General features: G+C 40.8%; 1 protein-coding gene across 1 annotated transcript; it reads left to right on the top strand.

Moving 5' to 3' along the window:
- The first annotated feature begins 1,538 nt into the window (after window positions 1–1,538).
- LOC137287468 (nephrin-like) lies at window positions 1,539–17,184 on the top strand. The gene is made up of 12 exons (XM_067819783.1): window positions 1,539–1,756; window positions 2,841–3,158; window positions 3,680–3,934; window positions 5,380–5,700; window positions 12,063–12,353; window positions 12,688–12,972; window positions 13,495–13,539; window positions 13,989–14,007; window positions 14,145–14,197; window positions 15,925–16,017; window positions 16,168–16,278; window positions 16,478–17,184. The coding sequence occupies exons 1-11, from the start codon at window positions 1,684–1,686 to the stop codon at window positions 16,275–16,277; spliced, it is 1,863 nt and encodes a 620-aa protein (XP_067675884.1). The 5' UTR covers window positions 1,539–1,683; the 3' UTR covers window position 16,278; window positions 16,478–17,184.
- Window positions 17,185–20,953: the final 3,769 nt, after the last annotated feature.

Below are 20,953 nucleotides of genomic sequence, written 5' to 3'. Positions count from 1 at the left end.
TACGGGTTGAGAAGCGTTCGACATATAGTACACCCTGATCTTTCATCTCGGAAACGATATCAAGGTCAGACATGTCTGCCAGCAATCGATCACGATCTCGCACTATTCCCTTACTGGTGTTGAGGTGTTTGTGCGCCGTGACAGTAACCGGAGTACCAACAAAAGTGTCGATATTCAAAAGGTTGGTTGACTGTTGCTTTCTGGCGCACTCAATCAACAGCGCAGCAGAACGTAATCTTCTAACGTTCTTTACTTCGCCAGCAATGCCATGGATACCCTTAGACACAGCAAATGGGTCCAGCTTCAAAGGTGTGTTATCTTTGGTCTCAATGACAAGGAAACGTGGCCAGTAATCAATTTGTTTGGACGGTCTTCGTAATGGGGGTCTCGTAAGCCATGGTTAGTTATGTAGATTTCATCATCCGAGCTCCCCACCCACCACCGAGTATCACAAGGACAATGCTGAAGAAAGCGGGCCTTCAGCTTGCAGCGCCAAGGATACCCGGATGATATACTCCAGTAGAAGAATTATAAATACTTACTCTACCAGATTGGACCATGAGCCACCGCTTTCTGGGCATAAGACTCTAGGCAAAGTTCAAAACAACATAATTCAACATCAAACATGTTTCAGACAATAAAGCCAAGACCTAAATCAATCAAAATTAATTCCAAATCATACTTGTGCAATCATAAATATAGTATAATCTATGCACAGGGCTTGGCATGACCAGCCGATTGGTTGAACCGGGTCCTTTCAACCTCTCGTCTAGGTGAAGTAAAGGTCGAAGGGGTGTGTTGAGCAAAGGGAACGCAGTCAGAGGTCCCCAGTGCCCTCAACCCCCAGACTCCCGTCCTCCACCGACACAGGGCCGCAACCTACGGCAAACGGGTTGGTGGATCAAATATGCCCCCGGGTCCACAACGGGGGTGTCGGCGAGCCCTTGGCGTTACCCAGCACCCACCACGAGGAGGTGGCTCGCCACGGGTGCCAGTATAAAACAGTCATCACAACGCATTTGTTAGTCTGTGTTTGTCCAAGTGTAGTTAAAACACCAGAGTGAATCTTATAAATTATAATCCAATCAAAAACATGCCGTTTCTTTTACACTTGTTTACATATTATGCTTGTATTATATTGTCTCAAGGTATGTTAATAGAAAGGAAAATTAATGTTTCTCAAATATTATAATGACGGGATTGAAATTTTTGTTGTTTGCTATACGCAAACGCTCATGCCTGTGTTTTATTTATTCATTAAGGCGTTGTGATATGTAGTGAAACTGGAGAAATTCACTGTCAGTGCTACAGGAGGTACAGGATATTGCTGATAGTCTGTGTGGAAACCTGTCTTAGAAACTAGCTTAGGTCACACATTAAATCTGTACGCATCTGTATGAATATACACTGACTCTGGGTTATAGCATTTATGGGTATTTATATAATGTCCACGCAGACATATATCGAAACACACAAAGATAGGCATCAACACTGTCTCCCAAAACCATATGCGGCTCACGACCTTGCTGATTTGAGCGTGATGTACCCTACAGCGAATATCTAGGTCCTCTGAATGTCATGTCTGCAGAGACACATGTATACATAGCATATCCCGGAAGTAGAATTGTATACTTTATTCACCAGTGCTAGTATCAATCACTTGTGAAACTAGTTTCACACACCATGTCCATGCTGTACCTCCGTCTAATCGTCACAGTTGGGACTCTACTGGTGGACATTCCTCACAAACAACAGGGTAGGTACACGTATCTTACTTGTATGTGTATTACATGCTTAAGTTGTCACTGCATTAGGGTAATGCAACGAATCTCACACCTCAAGTCCCACATATGCCGTCACCTGAAATAGAAGCAGGAAGTAGATTGTATGTATGTGTCAACAGTTAGCACAGCTCTGCCGATATATACCTGTACCGCTGATAACATACAAAGGGGTCAAAACGAAGAGTGCAATAGTTCTAAACGGCTCAAAAGTCTGCTTCCTAAGATTTAAGATAACAAGAATAATGTTCGTATAACTGTGGCTTTTAACAGTAATTCTACCATGACTTCAGTAAATACTGGATTGTGATTGGTTAATCAAAGTCATCCAGAGGTATCTAATCACGTTCTATACCTCTGATTTTCCAACACGTTAAGTATTTGTTTAAAATCTGAATAACACGGTAATGGTAGAATGGAGATAAACGTATTGTGTTGGAAAATCAGCGGTATATAGCAAATTTATTATAGCTCTAAATTTTGTATTTTGCTCGCGTTCGGTTTTAAATCAAATTTGGAGCTATTATAATTTCGTTATGTACCGCTGATTTCCCAAACAGTATGTTTATCTCTTAAGTGAAGCCCATGTTGGTGTGTTAGTTTGATGAAGGTGGAATGACAGAATGTATGCACACTGAATAATTACCTTGGTTACACTCATGGACACATGTGTGGTGCGACAAGCTTTGAAACAGACGTGTTAAACTGGTAGTTAACCCCGGGAACATGTTTCCAGTACGTCAAATGGCATTCAACCCTGCAGTGCGAATTGTGGTGTCGTGGGTGGCATGTGTGCATGTTATTCTGCATCGTAAAATAATATGACACAAAAGATGACGTTAGTGACAACAACAAAGCTAAATCAAATACGTTCGTCGAATACGTGGTTTAAATTTATGTATGACTATCAAACTGTAGGGTGTTCCCATTCTTTCTCTTTGTAGTATACATGTAGTTCATACATTTATGGATATTCTGATTCTGTTGGAAATTTGTCCGCTTCCAAACCTTTATTTACATAAAGAGTGTGAAACTGGATATTGTTCTGTGAACTTTCAGTTTTCGCCCAGAACTATCAGCTGACGTCATCATGTGGAGGTTCTGTGGAGGCAGGAGGGAGCTGTACCCTGATGTGTTACACGGGACAATCTTCACATACAACTATACAGTGGGAGAATGGGACTTTATTATACAGAGTAAACCAGGGTAGCTGCAGTTCCACCTCCCCGTCTCTCCCAGCTGACTACACCACCGTCTGCCCCAGCTCCACCAACTACACACTGACCATCAACAACGCCGTGTACGGCAGGGATAGAGTCAGCTGGAGGTGTGACTATCAGTTCGGAGGCAGAGCCAGTAACCAGATTGATGTCCTTGGTAACTTCGTCACGTTAACATTTGGTTAAAGTGCGATGTTTGTGAAACACATTACCTGTGTTTTCAAACCTCAACACTGAACCTGTATTTTTATGTTTAAGTTACTTCTTTTTATATTTGTATATGTGTAATGATCACTTCAACCCAGAGTCGCTCAACATTATCACTTGATACTGTGGCTATGCTATTACTGTAAATTCCTCTGAGCAACGTTTCCATCTCTCGAACCGCTGCATCTATCCCCAGTCTCCGAAGACTGCCGTCCTACACAGATACTACTTTACAAAGCTATTTAGTTCTGTTTCTCTGACCAGTGTTACCATCACTGAAGCACCTGTATCTGTCGCCTGTGTCCCACCACCATCCTACACAGACACGCCATACTTCATAAAGATATTTACTTCTGTTGTCTGGCCGATCATACCCTCACTTTAGTGTATTTCATCTACCGCCTATGTCTTTCAACCACCACTAATCTACACGGAGACGGCATACTTCATAAAGCAGTGCTATTTTTACAGTTCCTCTGAGCAATGTTACCCTTACTAGAAGTACTTTGTCTATCAACTGCGTCGCAGTCTCCAGTCCACCATCGTCCATGACGTTGTACAAAGACGGGACCAGTGTGGCCACCAGCCCTGCAGCAGTAGAGGGATACACTGGCTGGACAGCCACCATCAACTACCAACTGTCAGGAAACAGCAGGAACTCCCTGTACTACTGCCAGGCATCAAACACACAGTCTACCGTCAACTCTACTTATTCCTTTCCTGACAGTAAGCCGATACATTACATTGATATCAAGAATGCCATGCATGCTGTTGAGATGTTTGTTTCCCCATGACACTAAGTCAAAGTCAAAGATGTTTATTGTATTTCAGGCCTCCAGCCCATATACATTGGAGTTACATGCATTATACAGTAACATACTGCTTGAATCAATAGATGATGTTAACAGAATATCACGCTTCGACATTGCATTGTTGATACAGTTATCATAAGTAGACAGGATTTGTTCAAATGCTACCGTCGGTGACTTGGAGAGGTAATATTCAGGAATATATTGTTTACCTAAATCTATGTAAGATGGATTTCCTTTTCAAAGGATAATTTACATAAAGGGCAAGTTCTTTTATACCTGTCCATGGACACACGCCATTACTCATTAAGTTTGAATGTCCTAATCAAAATACTATCAAAGAATTTCTTAACTTTTTGGATGCTAAATGTGATAGGTACTTTTCTGGTTGGAGTAGGTTTCTGTAGGAACCATAGCGTGCGCTATTATCTACAACCAAATGCATATGCCAGATTATAAATAGTAATCGCTGTTTCTCGGAATTGTTACCCAAAAAATTGCCAACCGACTGATTTAGCCACACAAAACCATATGCATGAGAAAAAAGGGGATTTCTGATATGAGATGCCCATGTTAGTTTACCCAACTCATTTTATGCATTTGATATAGGAACTGATATACAAAGGGTGTCTCCCACATTCGCCATATACCATTCAATTTGTAGTTGACTGCTCCCCACAGAGAAACTTTTTACACGCTAAAAGATGTATTTTCCAAACTATACTTTCAAAACGCTGGAATCTCCATATGTCGGATCCGTAGAGTAAGATAGGCTCAAAAACCTTTAACAATATTTTCCATGTCGACACGCCAAAACTTATGCATCAGTGACAATAAACCAATTAATGCTTTCTTTGCTCTCAAAGCTAATTCAGCAACCGATATATATATATTTTAGTTAATGGTTTTATCAAACATAAAACCAAGATATGACTGATTTCTTACAGTTACAAGATGAATATCAAAACTCCATCTTTCTCCTGCCGCAACTGGACCACCTTCTCTGAAAATGAATATATGTGTCTTATCAAGTTTCACTGATAGGTTCCTTGTGTTTGCGTAACGTTGGGGCGGTAGGGTAGCCTAGTGGTTTGCCCGGTGGGATCCCCACAAATCTGTACAATGTATGAAGCCCTTTTTCTGAATATTGCTAAAAGCAGCGTAAGACTAAACTCACTAACATTCTTAAAGATTTAATTGTGTCCGAAGCCCAAAAAAATTGAATCTGATAGCGAAGTAGCATTATCGGCAGATGATGGTATTTTCATGTTTTCCGCTTGTCATAATTTCGTAGCATAATTCATTGATCCTGGTATGACTGGTATGTACGATTTTCCCTTTTCATATTCCCTTTCAATCCAGTTCCTGTCAACAGTGTGTCACTGACAAACATCACGTCTGCTAATCAGGAAGTTGGAGCTGCTGAAGGTCAACAATTGGCCTTGACCTGTGTGACCTCTGCCAGTTACCCTGCTGCAACAATCACGTGGTACAAGAACAATGTTCTGTTGGCAAGTGGAATATCCACTGATGACACATCCCAGTCAGGCGTTGTCCAGACCACCAGTACAGTGACCTTCAACCCTGTCAGGGGTGACCTTGGTCATACAGTCTACTGTCGGGCCACCAACATCCACAACCCCGCCCCAGTTGAGTCTGACAGCGCTCGGATAGGAGTGTGGTGTGAGTTGTTTGTTGTTTGTTGTTTGAGGTATTGGTTTAGTTCACATGGCAGCCAATCAATACTTGCCTAATAACCACACTGAGTAAACAGTGTGAGTGAGTTAAACGAATTTAACGTCACATCGGCAATATCTCAGCCATATCGTGACGAGAACATGTAATATCAAAATTAATTATATGTCTACTATAAAACCTGTCAACGAAGGACAGTAAAAGAACTAGAATATCACAAATGGAATTAAAACTAGCATGGAAAGTTAAAAACAACATCACCATTAGGACAATACACTATAAAATAAGGCTATAGATCGCCAACAACTGAAGGTAGATCACCAAACTAGGGACCATGGGGACTTACAGTACCTTTGCTACCTGCATGCACCCTAGTTGGATTTACTCCATCCCCTCAGCTGCTGGCGAGTGTACAATATGCTAGCCAAAATTAAAACAACAAGAATACTACGATTAAAAGCCTGGTAGATTTAAATTTACATCGAATGTTTGTGGACTTACGTACCCTCTCAGGAGGACAATAATTTTACAATACTTCAACCCCCTTTGAGGGTACAGCCACTAACAATTCTAGTTACTAACCTAAACTACCAATCATTAAAATACATTTATATACAGAACATATAACTCAAAACTCAACCGAGAAATCAATTTCCTTTAAAAAAGCAATGATTAAATGAGCGCTGACTGTGTTAAAAAGATCCTTAACAGTTTTTACAGAAAAATACTTATCCCTTATGATGGAGAATTCAACACAGTCAAGCAGGATATGCTTGACCGTGACTCTCTCATCACAAGGGATACAAAACGGGGGATCCTCACCTTTTAAAAGGTATGCGTGAGTGTATCTTGTATGGCCAATGCGACATCGTCGCAAAATGACTTCTTCAAATCTGGACTGACAACCCAAGTATGTATAACCAATGTAGGGTTTTATTTCATGTAATTTATTTATACCTACTTGGGTGTCCCACTTCTTCTGCATCAGATCACGAGTGTAAGCTCTAATGCTAGCTTTGTAGTCAGAATAAGGAATAAGAAGTGGTGTCACAGATTTGTTGAGTGCTGCCTTAGCAGCAAGATCGGCCATTGAGTTACCAGAGATGCCAACGTGGCTGGGTAACCAACAGAAGACGATGTCGTACTGGCCAGTAGCAAGATCATTATATAATTCAATAATTTCAATTAAAAGTGGATGTTTACAAGAAAGATTTTTAATCGCCTGAAGGCAAGAAAGAGAGTCGGAATAGATTATATATTGTTTATGTTTATGGCGTCTTTGAATATATTTAAGAGCTGTTAATATGGCGTTAGCCTCAGCGGTAAAAATAGAACTGTTGTCTGGTAATCTAGAAGATATTGTTCTGGATCCAATGACAGTGGCACAAGCTACTGCGCCACCGTCCTTGGACCCATCTGTAAATAAGGATTTATAACTGCTATATTTATGTTTCAATTGATTATATTCTTGTTTATATTGTAATTCACTAGTTTCTGATTTTTTAAATGTGGTCAATGTTAGATCCACTTGTGGCCTAACCAACTGCCAAGGAGGAGAAGAAAGAAGACGGGAAGGAGCTGTATTTTCCAGCTCAATGCCGGCAGCAGCAAGAAATGGTTTAATTCTTAAACCAAGAGGCGGTACAAGCGAAGATTTCATGTTGTATAAGTCCTCACACAGAGGACTGAAAACACAGTTATATGCAGGGTTTGACTCACTGGAATATAATTTTGTTACATACTGTAAAGCTAATTTGATACGTCGCTGCTCAAGAGATGGCTCATCGGCCTCAACGTACATGCTGTCAACAGGTGAAGTTCGAAAGGAGCCAAGACAAAGTCTTAGACCTTGATGGTGAACAGAATCTAAAAGTTTCAGGTTGCTTTTACAGGCTCCACCCTATACAATGGCGCCATAATCAAGTTTTGACCGGATCAGTGATCGATAAAGTTGCAGGAGGGTAGTTTGGTCCCCTCCCCATTTAGAATTTGAAACGACTTTCAACAAGTCAAGTGCCTTCAGGCATTTAGTTTTGAGGGATTTGATATGTGGTAGGAATGTTAAATGCAAGTCAAAAATTAATCCCAAGAACTTGGCCTCCTTTACAACTTTGATGGGAGTGCCATCTAGAGATAGTTCAGGGTCCTTATGTGGCTTATATGTTCTGCAAAAATGTATACAATTAGTTTTGGACTTCGAAAATTTAAAGCCGTTTTCAAGACACCATTTATTTATTTTGTTTAAACACAACTGCAGTTGCCGTTCAATAGTATGCATATTTTTACCTCGGCAAGAAATATTAAAATCATCCACGAAAAGCGATCCATCAATTGAATCGTTTAAAACTTTTGATAAACTGTTGATCTTGATGCTAAAAAGAGTGACAGATAAAATACTGCCTTGTGGAACACCCTGATCCTGATTGTAATGATCAGACAGGGTAGAACCCACACGGACCTGGAATTGTCTGTCATTTAAAAAGTTGGCAATAAATTCAGGCAAACGACCTCGCAAACCAAAGTCATGTAAATCCCTCAAAATACCATGTTTCCAGGTTGTGTCATATGCTTTTTCAAGATCAAAAAAGATAGACACAGCATGTTGTTTATTAATTAGTGCGTTTTTAACAAATGACTCCAGTCGCACTAAGTGATCGACAGTACTTCTGTTTTTACGGAAACCACACTGTATATCTGTGATAAGATTATTTGTTTCCAAATACCAAACAAGTCGTTTATTTATCATGCGTTCCATGGTCTTGCAAACACAGCTGGTTAGTGAAATAGGTCGATAATTGGACGGATCCGTATGATCACGTCCAGGTTTAGGTATTGGTACTACTATGGCGTCACGCCATGACGGAGGAAAGTTACCCGATGTCCAAATATCATCAAAAATATTGAGAAGCGTTTCTAGGCAGGATTCTGGTAAGTGCTTCAGGAGTTGATAATGTATGTTATCAGCTCCTGTAGCAGTGTCATGAGCTTGATCAAGAGCAGTATGGAGTTCATGAATAAAAAACGTTTCATTATAATCTTCCCCAGTATCAGAATTGAAATTAATAGTTTTCTTTTCTTGTTGTTTTTGATATTGCTGAAATTTAGGTACATAATTTGAAGAGGAAGAGTGTTTAGCAAGGGTTTCACCCAGTTTATTAGCAATATCTGATTTATCAGTAAGCAATTGATCTCCATGTTTAAGATGATGGACAGTAGATTTAGTACCTTTACCTTTGATTTTCTGGACCATGTTCCATACCTTGGACATGGGTGTCCGAGAATTTATTTTGGATACATAATTTTGCCAAGATTGGCGTTTGTTCTGTTTAAACGTACGGCGTGCTTTAGCATTTAAAATCTTAAATTTATTGCAATTATGCACCATAGGATGGCGACGGAAATAATGTTCTGCTTTTTTCCTTGCCTTCCTAGCTTGTTTGCACTCATCGTTGAACCATGGTTTTCTTATGTGTGGAACTGCAGAGGACTTTGGTATACACTCATCAGCTATGGAATTCAGTTCATCAGAAAAAAGATTTGATAGCATCAGAAACGTCAATGAAACGTTCGGGTTTAAGTTTTTCAGCACACAGTGTTTCATATAAAGCCCAGTTAGCCATTTTAAAATTTCGCCTTGATGATGGAGGAACATCAGATGGAGTTACAGCTTTTAATATAGTAGGAAAATGGTCACTTCCACAGAGGTCATCGTGGACTGACCATTCGAATTCATTTAGTAGTTCTGAATTTGTCAATGACAAGTCAAGAGCAGAATAAGTCCCTGTACCAGGATGTAAATATGTGTTGGAACCATCATTATAAATACATATATCATTGTCAGAACAAAAGTCCTCCAACAATTTACCTTTAGTGTTTGTAGTTACACTACCCCAAAGTGGGTTGTGCCCATTTAAATCTCCCATTATAATACAGGGCTTCGGGAGTTGGTCATATAGAGCTTGAAGATCAGTTTTGGCAAACGTCGAAGACGGTGAAATATAAAGAGAGCATAGCGTAAACGCTACATGTAAAGTAGTTCTCACTGCAACAGCCTGCATATTAGTATTAAGTGGAACAGGGCTCTGAATAACGTTTTGTCTGACTAGAATGGATGATCCGCCAGTGGCCCTATCACCCGGAGGTGCAAGACAATGACATGCATTAAATTGACGAAGGTCAAATGTATCTCTTTGTTTTAAATATGTCTCTTGGAGACATATCGCTGACGGTGTAAAATCTTGGACTAATAGCTGTTATTCATGCAAATTAGTCCTCAATCCTCTGCAGTTCCACTGTACAATATTATTGGAATAAACTATCTTTTAGGGGGATTTATTGGGGATCTACCCCGCACTCTTTTGGAGGGCGACAAGCTATGTGCCCTAGAATGGACGTTTTCAGAAACGTCCATGTCTTCAAGAGACCCATGTTTATTGAACAGTTGAATTTTGTTCTGTGACCCTTTAGGAGCTCTGCCACTTTGTTGTTTTGAAGCATCAGCCTTTGGCTTCGGTTTACTGTTCACAGTGTGTTGACTATCAGCTGTAGACTGAGACTTTGAGCGTGACTGAGATGCTGATTTGTGATCAGAAGAAGACTTTGAGGTGATTCCTCAGTCTGTGATGATATAGCAGTGCACAAATGCTGTGGAGAATCGCAATTTACCCAAGTCAAGGTAGTTTGACAGCTTGTGGTTGATGTTGTTTTAGAACTAGACCCCGATGATGTTTTTGCTACTGCAGCATAACTTTCTGTAAGTTCAGATCTCTTTACCAGTTTTTTGGCCTCAGAAAAGGGAATATTTTGTGTAAATTTTATTTTATTGATCTCCATTTGCTCTTTCCAAATTGGACACTGTTTAGAAAATGAAGAATGGCCGCCTGAGCAATTGGTGCATTTTTTATAATCCCTGTCACAATCTTCCGTTGTGTGTGTCTTCTCACCACAGTCAGCACACACAACAGACAATGTGCACGTATTTACACCGTGTCCATATTTCTGGCATTTAAAACACCTGAGCGGGTTGGGGATGTAGGTGTCAACTTGTATGTTACAATAGCCTGCCTTCACTGATTTGGGAGCATTTGGGCATGAGAAAGTGAACAGATATGTATTTGTTTGGAACGTTTCATTGTTTCTTCGAGTAGAAAAGCGCTTGACATACAGCACACCTTGATCTTTCATTTCCGATCCTATGTCAATTTAGGACATATCAGCAAACAATCGATCTCGATCTCTGATGATACCTTTACTAGTGTTTAAGGTCTTGTGAGCAGAGACCGTGACCGGCATGCCCACGAAAGATGTCATGTTCATCAAGTTGGTTGCTTGCTGCTTTTTCCCGCACTCAACTAGAGGGCACCCGAACGTAAACGTCTTATATTTTTCACATCCCCAGCAATACCTTGAATACCCTACGATACTGCAAAGGGGTTCAACTTTAAAGGTGTCTTGTCAGGAGTCTCAATGACAACGAAACGCGGCCAATACTCAATCGATACAGCCGGTCTATGGTCAGCATCAACAGGGTCAATATCAAGTGGACGTTTTGTTCTTTTTGTTGGGGTTTCATACGCCATAGTTAGTATAATATGGTTCATCATCCGAGCTCCCCACCCACCACGGAGTATCACAAGGACAATGCTAAAGCAAGCGGGCCTCCAGCTTACAGCACCAAGGATACCCGGATGATATACTCCAGTAGAAGAATTATAAATAATTAATCCACCGGATTGGCCCATGAGCCACCGCCTTCTGGGCATAAGACTCTAGGCAAAATTCAGAACATAAAGATACATTTCAAAACCAGGAAAGTCGATGATTAATTTGGCCAAGACCGAAATTAAATATCCAAATCAAAATTGTGCAATGACATATATATATATATAGGTCATGCACAGGGCTTGGCATGACCAGCCGATTGGTTGAATCGGGCCAATTCAACCACCCGTCTAGGTGAAGTAAGGGCCGAAGTGGTGTGTTGGGCAAATGGAACGCAGTTAAAAGCCCAACTGCCCTCAACCACCAGGATCCCGTCCTCCACCGACACGGGACGCAACCCACGGCAAACAGGTTGCCCAATTTAGTCGCCTCTTACGACACGCAATGGGGTGCTGTGGACACATTCTGTCCCGGGTCCACACGGGACTGAGTAAACAGGGCCACTCAGTTGAGTAACATGATGATTAATTAAGAAGATCACATATGTGCACATTATACATTGTGAGAGTCATTTCAATTGGTATTTATATTATGTCAACGCACATGTATACATAAAACAGACTATCAATACTAATGCAGTAAGAGGTCCAGATGTCACCGCTGTCATAGATTATTGTTCTGTATTGCAGTCGGTCCAGACCAGGTTAAAGTGACAAAGCCAATGAACTCTGTAGCTGTAGAGAACAGAAATATAACCTTGACCTGTACTGCCTCTGCTTATCCCTACGCGGCCTTCACCTGGCACTACAGTGATGGAACACCTGTAGGTGGCAACATCGGGTCAGTGACAGAATCTTCTACCTGGTGGTACCAGACTCTCACCTTCAGGCCAAATAAGGAGAGGACCACTGTGAGATGTCAGGTCAGAAACACAAGGACATCCGCAACTAAAACTGGTTCTGTGTCATTGGATGTCAAATGTGAGTATTCACAAGTATTCCCAGCAAAGTAAAGTATAACGTCTCTACGTGATGATTTGTCAGTGTTCACGTTTTGTTTTGTCTGTGTCATTTCTGGTATATCCTCATTCTGTTGTGATGTGCATTGAAAGACCTTCTGGAATATGCAGACAAATGTAAACAGAGATGTATAGGAGAGGTATATACAGAATAGATTATCACTCTTGGCTACATTTACTTTGGGTATACTATCAGATGAAGAGATTTCTATGGGTGTGGAAATACCGCAATAAGTATAGTCTCTGCAGTAACATCGGTACTTCAAGTCTTTCTGCCTTGGTTGCTTCTGTTTCAGACCCCCCACCTCTCCCTCCCTCCATCACACAGTTTCCGGCTCTGATGTTTGAGGGAGAACAACAGACAATCAGCTGCTCGGTGACAGGAGGACATCCTCTTCCTACGATCACGTGGTCCTGTCCTGGCACTGGGTCAGCATCGGTCAGTGACAGTGGTCAGACCAGGACATCTACTCTCTTTTTCACTGTCAGTCGGAGTCAACATAGTCAACAGTGTGAGTGTCTGGGGGCGTGGCAGTATGGAGGATACAACTACACTGATGTTAGGACATTCAACGTCAGCTGTGAGTACCGTTAAGTTTTTGTGGAGGGGCTGACAGGTACGGGGAGTAAAGTGGCAACATGGACACTTATCAACGATAAAAACTTATATGATGGACCCTTCACATTTTGGCCAGGCCATGGATTTACAGGAATACCACGAATTCCATACTTAATATATCCCGAAAACAAGGCAATTTACACTTGCTATATTTCGATCCTTTATCGAAAATCAGTATTAGTTAAGAATAGTTTGCTTCCTATCTTCAGCTGTGCGATCTTTTCTCTGATAGGAAGCTTGGGATACAATAAAATGTAACTGAGCATTCATAATGCAAGCTAGATTGTCTCTGTATCATAAAGGTTGCACTATCCATTACAAAATGCATTACTGTTAAACTGTTACGGGTACGTATAATTTGTGATATTTTAGATGCATCAGAGATGGCGCCTATGACAAGCACGGAACATAAAGTTAGTAAATACATGTCAGCTCTTTAGAACTAAAACCATTTAATATTGTGCTATTACCATTTATACTGCAGGTCCCAGTAGCACGCAACCACCTAAAGAAAAGTATAACAGAACAAGTAAGATAGCTGGAACAGCAATAGGAACTCTATTTCTTACCTTGCTTATTGAAGGATTAGTTCTAACGGTACTCTACCGAAAGGGGTTCAGGTTTGGAAACGTCATGAAAGGTAAATCTCAATAGCACTGGGTGTACAATCAAGTCGTATTGTGGAGATAATGACAGAAGGGATGTTTCAGTGCAGTTCATTCTGATTTTAATTGCTAAAGATGAGTGACAGTCGTGAACCAAAAATGTTCACAATGAGCTCATCCTGCAGTCTCAATGTACACACAGTCAATCTTGACAAGAAACATTTTTCACCAGTCACTGCTTATATGCAGTGTTTTATTCATTTATTCTTTGTGTTTTGTATATCTCATTCTTCATTTGCAACGTTTCCATATTATCAAATATGTCACTTGTAATGTTTATACGAGGTGTTATATATGTACTCTCTTCTTTCAGGATCTGCTACACCAAAAAGGTATGCCAAGCATATACATAAAACCTGTTGAAATAATTTGCTTTGATGTAGCGTAAACTATTATTTGTAAACATCAGCGTTTGTCACGTGTTTCTTTCCCTAGCATGTTCAACAGTTGACCTTACTTACCTTTGCAGCACTAGAAAGTCTGAAACTGAAGAAATGGAAAACACAGGATATTCATCCCTGGGTAGGTTAAACATATCGAGTCAGACATATAGAGTTGGTTACAAATCTTCCCAGCCTATCTCTGCAATGATGCCGTTATTATTAATTTTATATATACATATGGAAATTAATTAAGCAACACCAAATTCAAAGACACATAAAAACTTAACAAAGTTTAACGAAGTAATTTTGATGATTGATTATTCAATTTTGATGTATTGACATACAGCATGAGCTTTTCATGGGTTGATATGACGCGCGTGAAGCTTGCACAGCGCACGTGCATTGCTTTAACCTCAACTTTCGAAAAATGCACTTTTTCCCTGGGGTGTTTACAAGCGCAGGTTGTCGATTGCATTCGGTTTTTCATTCATTTCAATGTCATGGCACGTAGGAAATTATCAGAGGCCACTCGTTGGCAAATAATCGGCATGAGGAATGCTGGTATGTCTCTAAGACAAATCGGGACTCAAATCGGACGACATCATTCCATAATTTCAAAACTTTTGAAAAAATACCGGGCCACTAATGAAGTTAAAGACCTGCCTAGACCAGGAAGACCCAGGAAGACCACAGTCCGGGAGGACAGAGCTTTACTGAGACTTGTACGGCGCAGGTCCTTCGACTCGAGCTCTCGGTTGAGACAGGAGTGGCTTCCAGGGAGACCCATCTCGAACAGGACTGTTCGGAATCGTCTGAAAGCTGCAGGATACCGGGCAAGGAGGCCAATCAAGCGACCCAGACTGTCTCCAGCCCATAAGGCAGCCCGACTGGCCTGGTGTAATGACCGTTTGCACTGGAACATTGCCTCTTGGAGGAAGGTCCATTTCTCAGATGAGAGCCGGTTCTTGCTGCACATGGTGGACGGTCGTACTCGGGTCTGGAGGCAGAGGAACACAGCAATGGCTCCACGGAACATCCAGGAGACTGTGGCCTTTGGGGGAGGTTCCGTTATGGTATGGGGGTGCATTTCCATGAACTGCAAGTTGGATATCATTACCATCCGTGGCAACCTTAACGGTGTTCGTTACCAACAGGAGGTTCTTGACAGGGCTGTGGTACCTCATTTTGAGAACCATCCTCTGGCAACGAGACCCATATTTATGGACGACAATGCTAGACCTCACAGGGCGCATGCTGTAAATGATTTTTTGCGGCAAAATGCAATTGACAGAATTCCATGGCCTGCCATGAGCCCTGACCTCAACCCCATTGAACATTTGTGGGACTTTCTTGGCCGTCGTGTGAGGCAGAGAGACCCACCAGTCCATAATCTCAACGAATTGACGGCTGCCCTGCATGAGGAGTGGAACAGGATCCCCCAGAATCAGATCCGGAGACTCATCCAAGGAATGAGGAGGCGTCTGGAATCGGTGGTGCGTGCGCAGGGAGGACACACTAGATATTGATGAAAGTCGGTGTGCAGACTCTCAGATGACTGTTCTTTCTTTCCATGTGACATTTGTGTTAATACACCTGACAACAACGTCTGTGGATGAATAGTAAATTGTGTCCATTTTTTCATGAATTTAAGACAGTTTTAAGAATTTGGATTTCGTTGCAATAAAGCAAAGTCTTGATACTTTTTCCCTTTAAGTTGTTTGTCAGAGATCGTCTGTTGAATAAAAAAGTGTCAAACTATATCAACCCGGCATATTTTGATTGTCAGAACACTTCAAAGTTGCTCCAAAAGAAAAAATTGGGGTGTTGCTTGATTAATTTCCAGGTGTATATATTGATTTGTTTCAGATCATATTAACAGTCCAGCTCAGTCAAGCATGAATACAGAGGGTTCGGAACGACAACATTACACACAGCTGCGGGTTTATGGGAATACAAACGGTAGATGGACAGAGCGTCTTACATTACTTCAAAACTCAATCGTAACTGAAGTGAAGGCATGCTGTATTGCAGGTTTTACCTGTATCGGCGTGAATGGGATGGTATGCAGAGCATGAAGTGTTCTAAAAAAGTGTGTACCGTTGGTTTCAGTTGACGCCAACGTAGAGACAAGTACCTACAAAGACATGATCGAGACGCCTTCTGTACCATACGAGTCCATCAGGGTATCTCCATACCAGAACTCCGACACTCAACCTTGAGGTAACCACTACTTAGGTTATCTGTAGTCTAGAAAAGAGGGAAGTTGCAACAACGAAGTGTACACAAGAAGCAATGTTTTATTTCCAACAGATACCTAAGCCCTTAAGTTTGTAAATATGTAAAATATGTAATGCATTATTTTTTTTACGTTTGCCATGCTGTAATAAAGTGGCACATTTAACTGATATTCTGTTTTCAGATCCTCGCAATGGCAATGAGTGAATAAAGACCCTTTGACAAGCGGATCAAATGCTTTACTCCATTTTGACCACAGGGATGGTCACCTTGTAATTTGTTTAGATCTGTAACAGATAATTTCAAGTGAGGAGACGTCATAAATTACTGACCCAATATTTCAGTCTCTTTATACTCTCAATGGAAGCGAACATAACGTACCTTGATCCAATTGTAGAGTTTAAACATAACAATTGTTTCTGTCACGACACATGCGTGGAATCTGAGTGGCGGACGCTCCCTCCCTTGAGCTACCTTTTGTTCATTTCGAGGGAATACCTCATAATATGTATCATGTTTGTTATATCTGTAAGTTCATTTGAGGAGAGCCATGCCTGGTTGCTGTGTGTGATGCCCATTTCTGACGTCTCCACCGTGATATTGGTGGAATATTTCGATATGCGGCGCAAAACCCAATTTGCCAATATCGCAGTTTAGTTTTACACTTTCTACACTCTCACACTTTTTGTATAATAGCATGCAACCATAATGCTGGTCAGATGTGAAGAGCACTTGATCGCAATGGAAGGAAACATTGAACATTATCAATCTCAGTACGAATATATTCAATTGCTGGACCTAAAGAGCTATGCTAACATATTGTTTGTTTTCATCACAATTTAATCACATAAAATAGTATTTTCATTGACAATAAACTTTGTTTCCCCGTTTCAACATTTCTATGTTTTTACGAACATCAGCTAGGTCACATGGCAAAGATGAACGGCGAACCTTATTATAAGCCTTTTTCTTTGCGATATTTGCTTTTCAACAGATGTCATTCCTCCAGAACTTTGGCGAGAATGACGCTTTCTTACTAGACGATTTTCCAACAGACTCTTCTGCAATTCTGCTTAATTGTGCTGTGATGTTTTCACTAGACGTATTAACATCACCATTTATGAGATCAGGTGTAATATGTTCAGCAGACATGCTAGAAAACAGTGCCCAATTAGCCTTCTTAAATTTCCACCGAGGTACACTATCACAAGAATCATGATATAGTCGGATCTTAATTTCAGTAAAAACTGGAAAATGGTCACTATCTAACGCATCTTCCTGGTATACATCCCAGTTACACTTACCAGCTATTGGTGATGATATCATTGATATGTCTAAGGGATAAAAGGTCCACTTGCCAAGATACATGCGGGTCATTTTACCATCGTTTAAGAGGACAAGATCTGCCTCATCTAAAAACTGTTCAACAATCTGACCATTATTATCCGTCTTGTTGCTTCCCCAAAGCAAATTATGGCTGTTAAAGTGACCACATATAAAATAAGCCCCTCCACTGGGACCAATTACCTTCAGATATTCATCTACGTTTGGCTTACCTGTATTATAGATATTAACAATGGTAATAACTTTGTCTTCCTCCTTAATACATCTTTACTGCGTTAGCCTCATAAACCGTTTTTTGGTAATTTATGAAACTGATACGACAAATCAGTCTTAATAAATATAGCACAGCCACCTGTGCCGAGGATTTTTAGTATTCGGATTGCTGGTTAGTCTATCCTGACGAAGACCAAGATAGCCATTAATCCTAAAATGACTCTCTGGCCATAGAAATGTTTCCTGTACACAAATAATATCCGGCAGTGGTGCCCTGTTTGATAGAAGAAAATGCTTCAAATTATCCCCATGTGCAATAAGACTTTGAGCATTCCATTGCATTATACTTAGGAATACTAAAGCCTCATCCATCGTTCATCTCAGCGTTTACCTCCTCCAACAAATCTCTAGAAACATCGATGTGAAGATGTATTTTAGCAGCCGACAAATCACCTCGAATCACCTCAAACAAGACAGCTAAAAAGGTTTGAGGAGAAGTACTAAGGAATGGATTGGCTACTTGTACAGAGCTAAGTTGAGCTGTATTAGTTGGATTTGATACACTCTGGTTTAAATCAGACTCTCGTAACCGAGCTTTACAATTGCCACTAGGGTTAGACCCTGATCTAACTGTAGAGGGAACAGGACAGATTTCAACCGGTGATTTCGAGGCTTGCAATTGTACTGACACAGATCGAGATTTCTGAGCGGTGGCTACAGAGGCTGCATAAGTTTGAGTCGGAGTGGACTTGTCCATACGAGTTGCTTCAGCACAGGACGGTGTTCTCTCTACTCGTACCCTTTGCACAGATACAACCTCCCTGTGTCTCTCACACCCCTTGTAGGCAGCGCTGTGTCTACTACCATAATTGCAAAACTTGGATACATTTTCTGAACAATGTTATGCTCACCACTGCACTTTGGGCATACAGGCTTTTTACTTTTACATCGGGATGAAACATGGCCACACTTCTGGCAATTGTAGCATTTAATTGTTGGTGGGATATACAGACGCACACAAAAGGATTGATAATACATCCGAACACGTTCAGGTAAATGTGGTGTTGAGAATATAAGTAGAATGAAGGTAGTAGGGTCTTTTTCTTTCCCGCGCAAAAGTCTTTGGGCGCATTTGACCTTCTGACCCTTCAAATGTTCAACTATCTAATCCTCAGTTACATCTTTGTCAACATTGTAAATAACTCCCTTGGATTCACTCAGAGACTTTGGACATAACTCTTGACACGAACGTCGCAGATACACGCTTCATTGCTTCATTCATTGCAAGGTTAAGTTGCTCAGCAGTCCTACAGTGTATCACTAAATCTCCCTTTTCCAGTTTTTTAATATGCTCCGCATCACCAATGCTTTTATGAATATCCCGACCCAAAGCAGTTGGACTCAAGTTTGTCAAACGTAATCTTGGGTCAACAGAAGTAAATCTGACAACAAATTTAATAGGTAATGACGAAGTCGCCTCGTTTACAACTCGGTCATCCTCATGTTTTCATTTCAAACGTTCTGAAATCATCGACACATACTTCTCTGCAAAATTCAGCATCTGTTGAAGTTTCCTCAAATGAGGTAGAATGAATATCATCATCCCCATCCCAATCACTGTCGCTCTCCATATCCAAATATATCTGTGACAAAATTTAATACCAAATGAAGATTTCACGCAAACACAATGCGCAAAAACCGAGGCCACGTGGTCAACGCGACACAAGAAACACACAAATATGGCAAAATAAGCCAATAGGTAACCTTAGGTAACCTACAAAAACACTTACCTGTATAATATAACTGAAGTAAAAGCCAAACGTAGTAATGAATAACAAAATATAAACCCAACGAAGGCCCTTACAGCGGAGCGGCTGACACGCACGTCCGACCCTGTCAACAGCCAAAGGCGGTCTATTTTAGGCGGTCTGCTATAAGGGTTGTAGCCCTTTTTCATCTAGTCAAACTCAGTGTAAGGTTTCTGTAAACTTTAATGTAAGTCATAGTGCTACTGGACATGTTTTGGACTTGGATGACGCCGACTGAGCACACTCCATTTGCACGACAATCTAGAATCAGCGTTGTTTGGGACGAGATACTGGCGCCTCTTGTAGTGCCACATTTTTTTTCATTTTGTTTTCATTTTTTTTATAGTCTACCCTCTTTACTGCAAGACGTGAACGCTAGGCCCTGTATGGCTGGGATTCACACGGAAATCCTTAGGCAGCACGCTGTGGAGGGTATGGAGTGTCCAGCATGTCCGCTACTCAAAAAGCCAGTTGAGCATGCCTGGGAGCATGCACTCCTAGTTTTATGATATCTGAACTGCCTTGTTGCTAAGGTGACAAGTATAGGTTGTCAACAGATCTATTGAGGAACTGCGGAGGGTGATAAGCCCTTTTCCATTGCCATTGCGTTATCATATTCCCATTGTTATGACAATTTGACACGTGATATATTTGAGAATAACACTGCAACGCATCACTGATCCACTTAATTAAATGTCATCAAACAACAAGGCAACCATTAGAAATAATGGGGCCAGCTAATAACATCTTGATCCGTGGCCCCATGCAATTTCCACATCTATATCACAGTAGGAGGCAAACACTACTTGCGTTGATATAATGTGACAACATTGATGAAATATGGTCGTGGATCATACACCATAGACTACTTATAAATGTAATCTTGTGTACGTAAACAGATAACGATTGAGTGAATTCAACACAAAGACGGCAGACAAGCAAATATTTTCACCATTTTTTTTCACCGGTCGGTGATAAATAAGCATCTCGTTAACTGAAATAGTTTAATAATTTCCATTTGTGTTCTAGATTACTTTATTTCTTTGTTGACCCACAGGACAATTGTAAGAAATATTTGTTATTTTCATCAATGATACAAATAAGTTTGATCAGACTCATGAAGATCGATAATGTATGTTTCATTTAATAATACATGCTATCATTTTCCTATGTTCCCATTTGATGAATAAGTGGAAGCATATTGGGATAATGAATTTTCTGGTCCTCTGTTTGACTGCTCTCGTCAGTTATACCTTGTTAGCGCAATCACATGTTCGCTTTATAGTGGTCCTCAG

Source organism: Haliotis asinina, chromosome 1 (genome assembly GCF_037392515.1).
Source record: "Haliotis asinina isolate JCU_RB_2024 chromosome 1, JCU_Hal_asi_v2, whole genome shotgun sequence".
Taxonomy (NCBI): Eukaryota; Metazoa; Mollusca; class Gastropoda; order Lepetellida; family Haliotidae; genus Haliotis; species Haliotis asinina.
This window is presented reverse-complemented; position numbering and strand designations above follow the sequence as displayed.

What these genes read in the sequence shown, in the direction of transcription:
- LOC137287468 (XM_067819783.1), top strand. Translation starts at nt 1,684, where the DNA reads ATGTCCATGCTGTACCTCCGTCTAATCGTCACAGTTGGGACTCTACTG. An exon ending in CATTCCTCACAAACAACAGG is followed by an intron (nt 1,757 to 2,840) that starts GTAGGTACACGT and finishes GTGAACTTTCAG; the next exon opens with TTTTCGCCCAGAACTATCAG. An exon ending in TACTTATTCCTTTCCTGACA is followed by an intron (nt 3,935 to 5,379) that starts GTAAGCCGATAC and finishes CTTTCAATCCAG; the next exon opens with TTCCTGTCAACAGTGTGTCA.